This window comes from Galendromus occidentalis, unplaced genomic scaffold (genome assembly GCF_000255335.2).
Source record: "Galendromus occidentalis unplaced genomic scaffold, Mocc_1.1 scf7180000075629, whole genome shotgun sequence".
Taxonomy (NCBI): domain Eukaryota; kingdom Metazoa; phylum Arthropoda; class Arachnida; order Mesostigmata; family Phytoseiidae; genus Galendromus; species Galendromus occidentalis.
This window is the reverse complement of record NW_003803619.1, coordinates 174829-192099: the sequence shown is the minus strand read 5'-3', so window position 1 is coordinate 192099 and position 17271 is coordinate 174829. Positions and strand designations below refer to the sequence as shown.

The following is a 17271-nucleotide window of genomic DNA, read 5'->3' as shown; positions in this document are numbered from 1 at the left end:
GCGTACGCCCCTGTCCGCAGATCAGCCTTGCTGCACCGACTCGAACACATGGAACGCGGAAATGAGTTTTTGTTTTCCGGTTTAGGAGCGCAGCCTCATCCGTTACTTGAATCCCGCGATTCGACTTCCAAAGAACTAAAGAATCGAGTCGTGCGGGGTCGCTTCGAGTCACGCAATTCGCATGACTGCTCAGAGGCGGCAATTTCGACTGAGAAACTAAGTCGCTCGTTCTTACAGTATGTGACTGTAGTATTGACATCCATGTTTCCAGTCTGGAAGTCGAATCTCGATAAAGGGCTGAACATCTCATTCCATACACGAGGCATTTCTGGGGGCGAGCTCGCTGACGAACAGCCCCTGGGCTTTCGGTTTTGCCTAAAGTGATGGTCAAGCTTGGCAGGGAAGTCTGACTTGGAAGCGGATAAGAAAGCACCATTGGATTCTTGGAGTGGAGAATTATTGTGTCAACCTTTTGGAAATTCTCTTTTTCGAACCACCGCCATCCTCTCCGGAACCAGGGACATGCCGGCGACGCCGACTCACAACCGTCCTGAGGAAGCGGGACGAGAAACTCTACGGTACCGCGTCGCTGACGCTCGAATACGCGAGAATGTTATCTTGCTTCGAACCCGAAATATCCTCGGATAGATGGTAATCACGTCGAGCGTCTGCCAGATTACTACGAAACCCCCCGCCTCTGAACGGAAATCTGCCATGCTAGATAGGCTGATGACTGGTTGAGCTCCGATGAAACCGGACATCCCGATTGTGGTTGTACAGTTCAGACTATAATTCCATGGGCTCAGGTACATGCTACATCATGGTCCGGATTTTTTTATGTCACCTTGGAAAACAATAGAGTTGTAATATCAACGTTCCAAAGCAGTCTGAAGAATGCTTGTAATATCGAAATGTTCGGTTTTATCGGAGCTCTACTGATTTATTGGTCTTCTGTGCGACTGTCTCTGCGAGACTCCGGGCGTTTTTCTCGTCTGAATCAATGTGAAGAATCGGAACCCCGAATGAAGCGTTGCACTCGATCAGCTAATGTATCGTCCCGGTGTTTTCGTATGAAGCCTCGAATAGAGGACACTGTATTTTTCATTAGCCGACACGGAGACGAGTCAGTGGCTTTAGTCGATGGGATGTTCACTCATCTGATTCTCATTTCTTCGCTTGGAGCGGTAGACTCAGCAAACTTAATAAAGCTGCGGTGTCGCGAATCTCGAGCAAATGCTCCGCCTTCCAAGCAATCCGAAGCCATGGGGAGCTGATTGATTCATGAAAGCATCTGACGAGAATTGAACGTTCGCTACCGTGAGGGATAGACGTCAGGTGATCGGGAAGCAACGGATCCAAAATGAGTTCATTAAGAAAATTGATGAGAACCAAGTGCAACTCTCAGCCATTGTCAATATCGGACAAGCATCACCGTCGTATCAATTACTGCCCAATCTTATACAATGAAGCCGTATTGGAGAGCATAAAGGCAAATCCGTTCAATATTCTTCCCGCCTTGACAAGACAGGACGTCGCAGATAGCTCATCTGGATGAGAAGCGGTCGAGAGAACTCGCAGCCGCGCGCTGTCTCAGGTACCGGATGGCGGGGAGCGATGGGCATATCGGAGCTGATCTGTTTGTTCTCACGCCTCAATACGAGCCATGATTGCTGGACATGTAATCAAAATCATCATGAGTGCCTGAGGTTTCTTCAAATATTGAACATCGGACAGGCAGAGTTATACCGTGTGGAGCTTTCTCATGCGGGAGAATACAATTCCACGTCGCGCTCTTCTGAAAGGACTCCTATTATTCTGAGCGAAACAAGCTCACATCAGTATGAACGCGGGAAGCACGAGTTTCGCGAATATTTCAGTGTTGAAGCAATCGGCGATCTTAAAAGTGTTGATAATGAAGATGCTGCCCATTCCCCAGAAATTTTCTACCAGACTCTACGGATGCGTCGTGACCTTAACATACATGAGTCATGTTAGAGCTGTCGACGAGCTCCGAAAGCATTTCACTCACGAGAGAGCACTTGCTGTGCCCAGGCAAACAACAGACACAGATGAGAGACTCTGAGGGTCGAACCAGAAACCGTATCCCCGACCGAAATAAACTTTACAAGAAGTCATTTTGCCGTAAGCACGTTTTCGAAAGTTCGATCCGCCACCCACGTGGCAGCCAGCGCGGATCGCGGTCGCACTGACAATTCGTCGTGATGGGAATTCTCGTCACAAGACAACTATTATCCGTATACCTGGCAAGACGCCTGAGCCGTTTGGAAACGGGTAGTTCTGTCGCTTGGGCGGCCTATTCAGGCACTCCTCCTTTGAAATCTCAATTATTGCCATCTAGATCTTCGGTCGCCCTGAACTTTTCGGTCACTTGCCACAAAAGAGCTCGAAGGCGTAAGTCGGATCACTATGTCGATCAGCCACGGAATGAATCTCAGAGGTGATCCGGAATTACACTCTGACGTGCCGCGGCACAGCGCGATGTTCTGCCGTGATCACGCCGCAACGGTGAATTGAAACCTTGCGCCGATGAGGTTGCCGTGCCGATGTCTTTGGTGATTAACGCTTCGGCGCGAAGCTCGATCACGAGCGTTGTCTGCGCAACGATGGGACTCGGTCTAGAAAACTTCTTAGCTTCCACCTTCTTTCGCTAAAGAGGCGTTGAGTGCTGCGTTCGCCATGGCTATCTCGATGAAACTGGAATTATTCTCTCGAGTATCCGAGTGAAGGAGGAGCTCTCATTTGGCCACAAGTCTCTAGGATCAAATGAGAATTCACGCGACGACGTGTTTAATCGCGCGGGACGAAGGTGGGGTGCCTTCAGCCATTTTCCTGCGTTCACTTTCGTTCAGAAGATACACGGACAGTGAAAGGTAGAGGATCGAATGAACGATCGACCGGCCGAACGAACAAACGAAAGAGCGATGAAACTCGTGAGTGGACTTTCAGATTCAAACGCGTTCTGTGACTGCGTGTCGCCTATCGATGAACATGGTGGAAAACTCACTGAACACGCATGAATTGTTCAACACTTGCCCGGGGGCGGTTGGAATTGAGCGCTAAAGACGATCCGTCTGGCCTATTGTACCTTTCCTTACAATTTGCCAAAGGAATCGTCGCTTCGAGGATGAGCATTGTATCGATAGCCGTGGGCTGCGTGAAGCTGTGCATAAGATCTATTCAAAGGCATTCATCAGAACTCGCCACCACTTAATCATGGGAAGCGGGAGGCGTGAAGTTCTGGATCTACTGGCGAAAATCCTGCGGCCCTTGATGATGTAACCAGATCGCGGCTCCGAAATGTAGCTCCAGCGTCTGCTTTCTCTGCAGGCGAAAGTAACGTCTTATCGTGAAGCTGTTCAGCTCACAATATGCAGATACAATATGCAGACAGTCGTATCAGACACGGAGAACGCCCATTCCGTGTAGACATAGACAGTCCGGACACAGTGGGTCCGACAGAATGACAGGCTGCTCGCCTGTCCGCACGTCCGACAGTCTGTCAGTAATTTTCGCTCTCAGTCAACCAATCAGGCCGCCTGACGGATGGTGCAATTGATGAAAAACCATCCTGGAATTGGGAACTTCGAATAGATCATACGGCCGCCACCTACATTTCGATGCCGAGATCCATCAAAGAGCTGATTGCATTCCTACGCTTGAAAAGCGGATAGTCGCGACACCGAGTCTCGGGACCGCGGTATGCTATTGCGTGCGCTTAATCATTGTTTCCTGAGGCTGATCGAACGAACATGCAGCCCGAGAAATCGTCAAGCTCCAATAGTTTTCACAGGGGAGCTCGGTCCCCAAAGCGTTTGGATTGCTGCCGAGCCGGTCTTCCGTTGAGAAACATTCACACTTTTCGCGGGAAATAGAAAATTTGTCTCCTTCAAGGCTGAGGCTCAACACATCGTTCACCTGGACACTCGATCTTTCGCTTAATGATTGGAATAGATGAGTCAATGACCAGCCTCCACCCAGGGTAGGAGACCAGAGTCGATGACAGCATGCGGACCGAGAGGAACGGATCTCAAACCGATGAGCGCTGACTGCGTGGTCGGCGTCCGTCGATCTGCAGGGGAGTACGGAACGCTTTGACTCGGCGCAGACGCTCTCATCAATCGGGATTTGCGATGGAGCGTCTTCTAGCGATACATGCGTCGACGCTGCGGTCGCGCATCGGCAGAACATCACCATAGAGCTGTGATGAGAATTTATGATTCTCCTTAAGACGCGGTGACAGATCATAAATTCATCGGACGAAATGGCCGTAGGAGATGGCTCGAGAAGGTTTTGCTACGAGACAAGTTTTACAACATATACTCGCGGCCGTTCCGCTTGACGTAATTCGGGCAAGGGCGCAGCTGTCGCTGTCATAAGTTTATCCGGCTGCGTATTCTACAACGTCATAATTTTCTCCACCGCGTTCTGAGCTGCGTAATCTTTCTCGCGATTTTGTCTCACATTTCGCTAGCTGTCACAGGATTCGAATCAGATATACAAAAAACATACGGAATATCATAGAATTGTGGCTGGCGCTCTCCCTCTGCTGACAAACCGACAAGCCAACAGTGAATCGACATCCGAGAATATTTCCGCTTCATAGAAGGGAAAGAAACAGTGATCAGATCCGTCGGAGCTGCGCCGTTTCCATATTTCGGTTCTGTAATCCGTATGGAAGAACAAACACATTTATGCGGAACTCTCATCGGTGGACGAAGGAAGCATGAGTTGTTAGGAAGCCTACATGTGAGCTGGCCACAAAACGGTCGGGAGGGCAGCGGGGACATTAGCGCCGATGCGGATTTTTGTCAAATCACTCCGACCACTCGTCATTATTTGAGCTTGCAAGTCCCGATATTTTTTAGATGACATCGATCAATCCCAAGGATAACACTCTGGGACACACTTCCCATCTGCGGGTCGTAACATGCGAAAACATTTAACGAAAGTGAGGTATTTCCGATATGGCCCGGTGACAATTCTTCTTCTTTCACTGATGATGGAACGACGGTTTCGACGGCAGCAGCGGCGAACGAGAGAGTCGTTTTGCTCAGGATGAGTGTATCACCCTTCGATCCTGTCAATCTCGAGCTCCGCTCGAATGAGACGAGGGGCTGGTGATCGAGACGTGTGAAATGTTCTTCCCTTTCTGTCCTTGTTGGCCGTCGGAGTCTGAATGAAATGGCTGAATAGCTGCACGGTATCAAAGGCTGCATCGAAGTGCTCCGAAGCAGCGTGATTTTTCCCATCATAGCGCTCTATCGAAAATGGGGCGCCTTGCAAGGCAATCAACTCATTAGAGTGATAAGGTGATGATGGGACATTTATCTGCTAGTGATATACTCGGGAGTATTTCCTTCGGCAAGCCCTGCAAGGTCGGAATCAAGAAAAAGTTTTTGAATATCCACCGCCGCTGGTCTTATCTGCGGGCCGTTTCACTATCGGCTCTTTGCAACCTTCGCAGTGAAAATGTACGAGGATTTCATATCAACAACTAGGTACCGTCGATCGGAACTGACCGCGCTAGATCATTCGTGATTATGGCGACGGAAATTTCATGAAAGGGAAACCGTAAGCACCGGCACGTGCGCTAACCCTCGCATCCGGCGAGCGACACTCTGGCACCTCGGGCCGGCTACCGAACGGTTCTACACGGGTTTTTCTTGTACTGAATTTCTAGCGCTCAGCCTTCGCAGTCTATCACGCTGTAATAGCCGATTCTGGCTCAAAGCGGACGCTTTTGCCAGTTCCTCTGGGCCCGCTGTCATGGAACCCCACTGTATGCATTCGGATCTGTTCTGTCGACGCTCGCGTGGAGCTCAGCAGAGCTCCGGAACCCAGATTTCCGTCAGTGCCTTTCGCTGATACTCACGTCATGCGAAGCGCTGTCATAAAAGATAGAAGAGCTCGGACAGAGCAATTGTTATATCTCTGCGATCGACGGCAGCGGAAGGACTATGTTCGCGCAGTGTTTCGGTGTTACGGAATTTCTTCCCGTTTCGCGCCGGGGTTGTTCAACTGATTCTCTAACTGTCAGAACCACGTACTTCAAAGTTAACAATAGAACGGAAAGCGAATCGAGACTCGTAATCCGAAAGCGTTCGAGTGCCGACGCCTCCGAGCAATGGAACGAATTCTTAACAATTCATGAGCAGCGAACCTGCTCGAGATCAAGGATTTACCATCGAAGCAAGCGGCGGAGACGCCAATCCTCACCTAATCGCTGCTTGAAGCTTGTTCGCACAGAAAAAAATATTCGAGTCGGAACGTGTGAAAAGGAACGTCTCCTCGCACTTGGTAACAGGCGACCTTCGTGCCGATACTGTCGTCGTCGGAACTTTCATTCAGACCGGGTCTACACCATTGCGCGGAAACCATTCTAATCGACTCGACGCAGGCCTAAGCAAGTCTGAAGTTCCGCTCCCACCTTACACACATTCCCAATACGACTGTATCGATCTAAATCGAAAAATCCATGGACCTCAATCGCTGGCTTTCTACCCTCAATCAGTCAGTGTTCAGGGATAGCATAAGCTTCCTCCTCCCGCTTCCAACCAGCTCTTATTGAAATATGACGGCTCTTCGGATCCGACTCGATCTTCATTAGGAGGACGGCTGGCGTGATCGTATGAAGCAATTAGTCCCGACTGAGTCACATTAATTCGTTTTCGCGGGAATCCTGAATAACGATATGGGGGCATCGTTTGCATCCCTGACGCCTCATCTGCCCCTTGACCATTCCGGGAGCCGCGATGAAGTCTCTAGGACGGTTAGTCGACGCCACAGCGAACGGCTTGTCTATTCGGAACAGTTTTCTACATTCGTCCAGACCTATGCACGTGTCCGTCGTCAGCCTTTCAGACTTCGTGGAATTTCACGTCTTGCTCGTGCGCACTAAATGAAGCGCTGGAATTCACAGAAGCGATCGATGCTCGCGGATGCAGGCGAGGCCTGCGCAGTCGAAAACGCAGCTCGAGTCCCTCAGCGCTTGACCCTCTGCTAGAACCGAAACGGCGGGACCTCCCGCTTCGGGCGTCGTGGGATAAGCGATGGAAGCTCACAATCCATCCGGATTTCATCATCATTGATCTTTTGTTTCCCAGCAGGGCCGACCATCTCGCTGGCATCGGATTAATGTTCTTAAGGCGGTTCGACGGAAAGCTTTCGCTTCTTTGTACGCTGAATACGAAATTCGACCGAAATTGAAAAGAGCATCGATTCCTCACGAACGCTCGCTATCTCGTGGAAGAATAGTTTCTCCAGAACCCTCCCGCCCGATGGGTCTGACAGTTCACTCCAAAGAACCGGATTGGGGAATCGTTACCGATCACTGGTGCTCCAGGACTCTACAACATGGAATTCTTCTAGGTCTCGAGATCGCCGAGTCTCGGGTGGATTTTTCGGTCTATAACCCAGCGCCTTTTGTGAACGCATCGAGCCAGACTGTTTGACCGAGGAACTTCTGAGGGGAACAAGTGGACAAACAGGAGATGCTCCATTCATGAGAGCTCAGATGCGGCCCCCCAGGAGTCACTCAATTTATCGCCCTCTCAAACGTGAGTTCTGAGATCTCCAGACGCACACTCCGTACCTCTGACGCTTGGAAACGTCATGGAGGAAAATTTCGATGGGAGAGAGGAGGTAACTCAAAGTTCGGGATGCGCACACTGGCATTCGTGGAAGAGGTCTCTTCGGATGAAGGGACCACGATAATTCCGATGCAGCGACACCGATGGCGACGACAAGCGTCGCGCGTGACAGCTACCATACGCGGTGGATCCGAAACTTCCAGGTTCTCGTCAAAGAGCCGCTTGTCTACTAATTGCCAGACGCTACATTGGGGTGGCACAGTTCGCACCAACTTTGCAAACATGGAATTATTGGAAGGACACGTTTCGCCTCCGCATCCCTCAGATCGCGAGATCGTTACATCACAATAAACGGATGATAACGCACCGATCTTCATGCTCTGCAGTGACGCCTTGAATTCCCCCGATTGGCTCTCTTCCATCAAATGGGACTTCGATGTGGTATGAAAATTCTGATCGTATAGACTTCTCAATTCGATTGCGAGCGGCTCTCCTCGCGCTGGTTAGCACTTCTGATATGACGACCTCACGCTATCCGGGTCTTCCGCTTAACATTGGGAATGGTTTTTATCTTGGCAACGATCGATAGTGGCTGCGATGTTGCGGGTTTGCTTGTCATCGGACATGGTGATCCCTCAGAAGATAGGGGCATGTCGTGCACTTGTTCCGATTAGAATTGCCTTTCTATTGTTGGAAATCGCGAGCAATTCTACTACCAGTAGGAACTCACGGAGTAAGGGAGCTTCGGCTATCATTCAGGCTCCTCGAGCTCACTTCCCGGGTGAAGGAGGGATTCTGGCGCTGAGTCGACCCCCTATGGGTCGGGACCGGAACATACGTTGACTTCAAAAGACATGGGGTTCCCCGGGGACAGAATGCTTCGGTAAAAATCGAAGGCGAAGCATTGGTCATCGCCGCTGTGATTGGCAATAATCGATTGTCTGTAGAATAGCCTCAGCGAGAATCCAGGCGAGCTGGGATCGGATGAGGTTTTTCTTACATCCACCGCAAACCCCATCGTTCAGATCGAAACCCTTCATCCGTAATCTGACTTCTATTTCCGGAGCTTCGAAAGTAATGATGAGTATTTCTACGAAATTCATTCGCGGGCTCCATGCTTCCGGCTCAGATCTGCGCGCGTCATTGTGTCTCCTGTACCGAATCTCGGCTTCTTGACACGCTTCGCCTACCCAGAACAGATACTGCCGAAATCGGAACCATGGAGAGTTGGTGAAAGCTGTGAAATGGGCTCAGTTGCCCCAACCTCAACGACTGCGGGCTACACGAATAATCTGTGGGGGAGGGAGTTGCCTAAAAGTTTCTAACACTAGTGGTCAATTGAAGTCAAAGCGGCGGGCAGCACCAACAGCCCGTAGATCATGAACACTGGTGCTCACGGAATCCTTGACGAGGAGTGACACGTGTCTCGCCTCGGGCGAATACATCCCTCACCCCCGCCGTGGATGGATCAACTTCTGTATGAGCAACGGGTTCATTGACAATCTGCACGATCGCCTATTTTTCTGTTGAGTCTGCCGATCTCTCACGCGGAACCGATTCGGAGCTTCGTGATAGGGTGGAAATAAGTTTCAATTGCGTCCGGCTGCGACTGATCGATTCTCTCAAGAGCCTGTGGTTCATCACAAATCTTTACGAATTTCCGAGCATAGCATGCGCATTGATTCCGGAGGTGTCAACGCGCACGACTGCGATCATCAATCACGTAGCTAACGAGAGCTCCGCAATCAGTTCCCTGAGAAAACCCAGCGCCTCACAAATGACAACGGACCCACGATTCCATTAGCAGTCGAAAACGCTCACGAGTGCGCTGAGTGAAACCACGGTAGAACACAACTCGAGGCATGCAATTCGCTGCTCCGGACGGCGATTTCACGACTGCGACAACACAGCGACTTCGTAATTATTGATGACGAAGTCTATAATGACTTTTGGCTCCAATTGGAAGGAGTGCTCGTTGAAGTCAGAGGTTGGTGATGTGCGAAGGGGTCGTAGGAAACTTTGCGGTCGCCACATACAAGAGGGTTCATGAGTTTGCCTCCTCCTCTCCTCTCGAACGAGCTCGCTCGCCGACGAGCCTGATGGTTCCGAGAAACACCCAGAATCGCCCCGCCGAGTACCCTAATCGAGGCATAGAGGGTCATGCAAACGAACCCCGCTGAGGTTCCGCCTTCGATGCAGCTTTTACGACATTCGGTTCCTTCCGAAGCATAATATTTACTATTTTCAGATAAGATCTGTTCCTTGATAGGACCCTTCATCGCTTCCCGCAAGCGCCGCTTATTTAGAGCTTTTCGCCGTCGCCGACACGACGAGAACTCCCACGAGCCAAGAGCAAGGAGCGGATCCGCTTTTCGACGAGAATTCTATCCGCTGGCTCTAGGTGACTGCGGCCATTAGTTTCAATCCAAAAGTACCTAAAAAATTTCGTTCGGAGGGTGCGGCTGTGTGATGCTAATCACTGCAGGGGGTATATTCTGTGAGTCGCTGCTAATTGAGCTATCTCTGAGCCGCAATCAAGGAGCGCAGCCGCTGGACGGTCCCCTCGCATTAGACACATCGAAAATCACTTGAGAGCATGAAATCATTGTTGCTCCCGAGTAAAATGCTCCCGCTCAGCCACTGGAGCGGTCGAACGGAGGGCGGGGATGGAGTCAGTCGGTGCGAAGCTTAGAAATTTTACTCTTCGCCGTGGATGTCTTGCGAGGATGAACGACAACCGACGACTTGTATTGAGAAAAATCGCGACAGGTTCGGAACGACGCGTGGATGCGGAACCGTCTGGCACCGCAGGGGGAGCGTTGACAGGAACGAGACTCCGATGTACCAGCCCCGTTTCGAATCCCTCGCACGGGAAAACACCCCTCATTCGATCATTATACTCCGTGTTTCGCCTCTCGATGAAGGTCACCCATTCGAGTACTCAAGTCAGCAAGTGATGAACAGCAATCCCCGCGGTCCCAGCCGCTGCCCGCTCATCGTTCAGAGGTAGAGCCGCGCTCATGGGATGGAACTCGTCGAGAGACGTTCAATTTCCGATGGGTCTCCTTATGTTTCGTCGCAGAGAGGACAACGAGCTGCAATCGGATGAAGGTTGACTTACTAAATGTGGCTCCGAATTCAACTCAATTGGTGGGTTGTTGCATCAGTGCCCAGCGACTGTCAATGCACAAAGCGGGAGATACGCTGTCATTCCAGTGACACACTCTCATGGGATGCAAATGATAGGCCTCTTGACGAAGATTTACTCATACAGTTTGTCGGCGAATTTTGCTCAATCTCACACAAAAATCTGATTCGTAATGTCCCAAGATTGCCTGGAGTCATCCTCTCCTTCGTGCATTTCAAGCTTATCTCGTGTATGGTCAGCTTGACGCCGAAGTCTTTGAATTTTGTCGGAAGCTCGACCTAGATTGGAACACGGCGATTGGGGAACGGAATCTAACTGTAGATAAGTCAGCCTGGTAGTTTCCAGGCCATTACGGCGCGATAAGTCGGGATGGAGTTCTGCAGTCGAGCCGAAAAACTCTTCCGTTTTCAGGAATCGCGTTCCGGACTCACTCAGTCGCTCACTATCTCAAGCGGACGGGGGGAACTTGTCTATTTCCACCTAGTATCGCTTCGAAGCACGGGTAATATTTCGACGACCTCGAGGGGACGTTCTTCCTGCTCCTTAGAGACACGATTCTCGGTCAGAGCTGTAGAACTACTAACGGGAACCGCCGGATGAAAGAGCTGTCGTCGATACGCCGTTTTCGGGGAGCGCCTACACAAAAAGATCGAGTATCGATGATTTACGGATTTGTCATCTCACTCGTGTGGTTGACGGGACGGCGATCCGTCTTTTGTATTCCATCAGTTTTTCTCCCTGAACAATCTTCGTCATTTTCGGAGCGACTGCGGCCGTTCCCGACGTCTGTGGCGAACAGATAGAATTCGGTCCGGCGACACCGACAGCAGCGGGAACAGCGGCAGCGGGACCTATTTATCGCATCGCTCGATCCATTCTTCGGTACAGCGGGCAGCGGGCGGAACGTCCATCAGTAGAGGCATTATTGTAAACACTTTGTGGTGGATTTTGCGCTCGCGAAAGCCGATCGTACGGCCAGGCTGCCGATCGCCTGGACCAACGGCTGGTCGGGCGTCAGTTCCGAAGGAACGGCGAGGAACTGAACACGTGGCACTGTTATCACCGCCGCCGCGGCTCGAGCGGAATTACTTCGGCGTCCTTACTACTTGAGCGTATCTAAGACGATTCGGCATCATGACGTTCCTCGAAAAAGGTCGTTTATGGGCATGCGTGTCGTTCATATGTGGACTCGATTAATGATTGTGGGCCATGCGTGTCGCGGTCCCATGAGAGCATTATGGCTCGTCGTTACCGTTCTCGGGTCACGTGTCGATCCTTCACGTGAGGGAAGGTCGATCGTTTTTCGGGGAGGAACGGCTTCAGCTGACCTTGGTGCTCATTCCGTTGCTGTCAATGTTCGCTCGCCGGCTCTTTTCTGAGAAGCGAAAGCGTGCCGCAAATATTGCGGTATTCGCAAAAAATCGTCGTCGTCATCGATTCCTCCCACGTCATTCCTACATTCATAAGTGTGAGCTAGTTGAGGGATCGAACCGAATCTGGGCACGATACGATCGTCGGCTGGGTTTCGACGTTCCGAGAATCGCCGTCATCTCACGGCCACTAAGTAAGGGTGCTGCTGAAGTTCGAAAAGACCAATCGATCCGATTAAACAGGTGCGAGTCTAAGATCGCATATGCAGGCTCGAACTAGCTCATCATGAGGCGGAGCTATCCGAAACGTTCCGAATGGCAATCCTTCCCGACGAATGGCCTGGCTATTGATCAAATCGCCGGTTTCGAGAAGCCAGAAGAGCAGGCTGCAGTGAGGAACGATCAGCCATTCAGTATTCGGTCTAAATTTTCACGCCGGAATCCGCAGCGGAGGTACACCTTGAGTTTGTGATGTGTGGCGACAGAACATGAAACACGATGGTCGACCGGGGAAGTGGGGGCATGACCTCAGCTTTCTTCGAAGCCGAACTGAGGGAGAACTCAGTGAGGGATTACGCCTGGGGACAAGAGTTACTCTAATTCCTCAATACTTCAGGCCTGTCGCAGTATTTCACGAGAGAAAAAGCGTCTGTTCACTAGCCTTGGTCTTCTCAGCTCACCATTCCATCCCATTTTCAGTGGCCGACGCATCGGCTAAACCGCCTGAAGGTCTGATCGAAGGAACTCTCACTTTCCTGGGTGCATACGACGAGTGTCTCTCGACCGTGGTTTGGAAGGACGTGGAAAGAGAGCACGACGAGGAGCCCGAAAAGCAATTTGTGGGGTCGTACTGCAGCCTACAACTTGCCCCCAACTTCGACTTCCTCAAAATTTTCCACAACCAAAGTCACGCGATAGAGACGCTAGGTCCCTACCTGAACAGCGAAAAGGTCCAGTCCTGTCATCGATGTGCATTTTGACCGGGATGATCGGTCTAGTTCGAATCGATCCCGCGTCGAGGAAAGCGTCGAACGAACAGCTAGAGAAAAGCGTAACGATAGGGCTCTCCGCAGATCGCCAGGAAAACTTTCCGCATCCCCGGGACTCACGTGGCTTATCGTGCTGGGATCTGTGTCCCATCAGTCTGCTCCAGAGAAGATATCGACAAGGTAAATTCGATGAACAAGTCCAGCTGATCTCCCACGAGAGAAGTCGGCTCCGAGGGGAAGCTCCCGGACTCATACCTGGCATTGGTTTCGGACAGATTCTGCAGCATTTGCTGAAAGACGTCGACTTCCAAGGCAGCGTGACTCGTTGCGAAGTTCAGGAGGATGTTCCCTTCACGGATTTGCAGACACTCATCATGTAGGCATTTTTCATGGTCTTCGGTAGGACCTCTGCATCGGAATGATGGATCATCAACGTCCGATTGGTTTTGCCCATCCTGTCTTTCGGGACGAGTGATGATGAGTTACGGTCCATTTCCAGAGCAATCATCACAGTGCTGACCTTACTAGTAGTCCTGGGGACAATTATGGACGAATGCTGTGCCATCGACGTGTCCTCGGAAAACTTGAAACTCTCTTTAGATGGCAAGAGCAAAGGTTTGGAGGGGCTCCCCAGCAGGGGCGCTTTCGACGAAGGATTGTACGGATCCATGGAAGAGGATGCGATAGCCTCCTCAGTGCATAACTTCACTCGAGGGTATCTTTCAGATTCGGGCTTGGTACGTTTTGTGACATGCTTCAGCCTTCAGGAGAATATGGCCGATCTCTTGGGGAGCAAGAAGATGAGCAGCTCGAATTTAGCTGTCCTGGACGGCATCAGATCAATTTCTATGTTGTGGGTGATGTTCGGGCATACTTATTTCTTCGTGGAGAACGTCCAACCTTTCCGTGAGTAGCGTCTCGTTCACGACAGAAGCTCCTACATTTGAGAACACGATGACCGACTCATTGTGATTATCGCCCGGACAGGATCAATTCTGAATGGACATGAGATGCTAACGGGCAATATCCTGCTCGCCGGAATTCTGAATTTTACACTCAGCGTGGATTCATTCTTCCTCTTGAGGTCAGATTCGAAGCATCATGCATCATGCATTATCAATACTTTTTCCTATAATGAGGGCTGTGCCGTCAGTCAGGCAACCTGTTCGAGTGGGAGGACATTTTCCGGCCCCGACACTCCTCACCGAGAACCGTCTCGGAGTTTTCATATAGGCTGAGGATTCCGGCGTAAAAGCGCCCGATGCCCGGCTCTGACTGTCAAAGCCTGCCCGCTTTGAGATTCACTCACTGATTTTTCTTCACTCCAAATCATGTAGCGGTTTACTCATCATGTATTCTCAATGGAAGGAGTTTGAAGAGACGGGCGGAATGAGGATTGTGCCCTTCGTGCTCAACAAGTATTGGCGGTATGGGACCCTCCGATTCCGTGGGATACTTGCACCGAAACTGTGCGATATCAAACACGTCCTGTATGAGGGAAAGAAAATCATCGAAGGACTTTTCAGAATGCTCCCGGGCCTATTGGTCACAATGAGTCTGCTATTCCTTATGCCGCACTTCGGATCGGGCCCTTTCTGGACCGACATCATGTCGGTCGAAATCACACTCTGCAAGGAGAAATGGTGGAGCAATCTGATCTTTGTGAATAATGTCTTCAACAACCAGGAGATGGTGCGTTCCGTAAGGTTCCCGACTCCATGATGATTTCGTGAGCGCGACTCCCAATCAATTGCCCTTCCTGTTTCCTCCACATCTCTGACTGTCCGGCTGCGGCGACATCGCGTCATCGCTCCGACGCGTCTCGATTCCGGAAGCGACAGTGATATCTCTTAGGAGCAGCCCCAGATTCAATTATCATTATCGTACTTCCCGCGCGACACACCCCACTTTCGCTAAACCATTTGCTTTAGGTCGATTGCAATTTTTCGATTCTTAATGTGTCTCTTGCAGTGCCTGGTTGCTACGTGGTACCTCGCGTGTGCTTTCCAGCTAGTGCTTCTTTCACCCCTGCTCATCATACCGTTGTACCGGTAGGGCTGCCTTCAATTTTCCCATATCTGACGATGAGTTTCAGCGGAGAATCTTCACGGGTTCGCAATCGATCGAAATTGTCGGAGCGAATTCCTTTCCAGATCATTCAGCAGTGGTCTCGGTGTGAATCTATTGTTCATATTGTCGGGGTCGCTGATAACAGCAGGCTTGACTTTTCTGTATAATCTGCCTCCGGGAATGATATTTTTCCCTGATCTCAAGTAAGTTGCTTGATGACTTCACGCCCTGTAAATTGCTTCGCAACAGTGACCCTTCTGTGCACGTTAGTCGACTAAAAATTGCTCCGTTTCTCACCGCAGTCTCCTGGTGGAAATTTGCTCTAAAATTTACCAAAAGCCCTTCAATCATGTCGGGCCCTTCAGCATCGGTATCCTGCTTGGCTACGCGATCCGGAAGCACCGTAACATTAGGATATCCAAGGTTTGTGGAGGAGCGACTCCCGTCAGATTACCCCGGCGGAAGTTCAGCCTGACAAACAGCGTTCCTTGATTAGCAGTTCCAAGTCTGCTGTATGTTTCACAGCTCTGGCAGCTCGTGCTATGGTCTACAACGTTAGTCAGTTGTAGTGCAGTGCTCTTCGCTGCCTATCCGTGGAACAACGAGCTCCCCTCCCTCCCTGTAGCGACAGTGTACGCGGCTTCTCATCGAGTAGTGTGGAGCCTCGGAATAGCATGGCTCATATTTGCCTGCGTCAGCGGTCGCGGAGGTCTGTCACGCTTTGCGAAACGATGATTGTTTGAGATTGTGTATTTCATGTTTATCCCCATCCATTCAGGAATATATTCCTAACCACGACCCTGAGGCACTGAGTTGAGCGACATTCTCTTGAACATCTTTCTTCTCATCGTCTCCCAGGTTTCGTGAATTCCTTCCTCTCGTGGGGAGGTTTTGGCATCTTGGGGAAACTGGCTTACCTCGTGTATCTGATTCATCCTCTGCTCATACTGTACCAAGTGGCTACAGCTAGGACCCTCATCTATTATTCGCATTACCAAAAGGTGAGTCAAGAGGTATATCCCGACGTCTCGATAACTCTAGCTGAGCTCCGGTGAACCTCTTCCGTGAATACCTCATTTTCAGCTTTACTCCTTCTGTGGTCATCTGTTGATAACGCTTGCAATCTCTACCGTGTTCTACATCCTCGTCGAAGGGCCTTGTCTTCGGATCGCGGGAGAGTTCTTCAAGCGGAAACATCCGAAATCGATGTCCGACACTTCACCGAATCACTTCGCGATGCGAAATTCGTGCAAGCTATGAACCTTAGCCATCCAGATTCAGCAAGGCGTTGCATCAATGTAAAAAGAGTTTCTCTAGTTCTAGAATTCATAAAAGTGGTAGGAAATACAGGGACCGCAAATGAAGCGGGCTCTCCTTGGACCATGATGTGATATCGATGACCGGTAGCTCCACCGCCTGGGTTCGAGCACCGTCGAATGCGGGGCCCTAACAACAACAGGAGTGAGTGGAGAATTGTAGGAAACGCGTTACGTTATGCATTAGGCCACGCGACTAGATGACATTACAAGTCGAGGGTAGATGTTCCCGGAATAAATCAGCTCACTCAGTCGTCCAGTTTCCGGGAGGAGTTGTTTAACTTTTGGGAGATGTGCTGCTTGATGAATAAAGGGCAGTTATGTTTCGAAACTCTACCAGCCTCGTTGATTCGTAGTCAGCCCGAATCAGATATTGAGAGCATTCCTGATGTACAGCCGAAACGATACCATTGATACGGGAGCCCCCGAGAACTGTTCAAGCCTGGAACCATGTCGAATAATTCTCTGAAGCGATGTTTGCGAGAATCTCAGCCTCCGCCAGCACCGGTACTCTCTGGATTGCTTTCCTTAGGAAGTTGGTCCCCAGTGCCCGCGCGGACTTCAGCTCGATATACAACAGTATTGTTGCACCGTTTTCCACAGAGCGCTTCATTCCAGGATCAAGACCCGGAGTGTGAGAAATTCAGACGATATTCCATCAAACGGTGATCCCTCCAAAGACTCTCTAAAACACGGGACACCTTGACGGACGCTTCCGATTGCGAGTAAATCGTCGAGCAGCCTAACCAACGATATTCCCGGTCCCAG

General features: G+C 50.6%; 1 protein-coding gene across 1 annotated transcript in view; it reads left to right on the top strand.

Moving 5' to 3' along the window:
- The window catches only part of LOC100897662 (O-acyltransferase like protein), a 17386-nt gene extending 939 nt beyond the window's left edge, over positions 1-16447 (top strand). The window contains exons 2-18 of the mRNA XM_029112357.1: positions 7390-7466; positions 7549-7577; positions 12535-12581; positions 12828-13078; positions 13202-13297; positions 13393-13493; positions 13617-13732; positions 13844-14023; positions 14105-14201; positions 14455-14544; positions 14644-14809; positions 15089-15168; positions 15271-15390; positions 15490-15610; positions 15713-15896; positions 16046-16188; positions 16271-16447. Of these exons, the coding sequence (XP_028968190.1) occupies positions 7390-7466; positions 7549-7577; positions 12535-12581; positions 12828-13078; positions 13202-13297; positions 13393-13493; positions 13617-13732; positions 13844-14023; positions 14105-14201; positions 14455-14544; positions 14644-14809; positions 15089-15168; positions 15271-15390; positions 15490-15610; positions 15713-15896; positions 16046-16188; positions 16271-16447 (2075 nt within the window). The remainder of the gene's footprint in view (positions 1-7389; positions 7467-7548; positions 7578-12534; positions 12582-12827; positions 13079-13201; positions 13298-13392; positions 13494-13616; positions 13733-13843; positions 14024-14104; positions 14202-14454; positions 14545-14643; positions 14810-15088; positions 15169-15270; positions 15391-15489; positions 15611-15712; positions 15897-16045; positions 16189-16270) is intronic.
- The last annotated feature ends 824 nt before the right edge of the window (positions 16448-17271 follow it).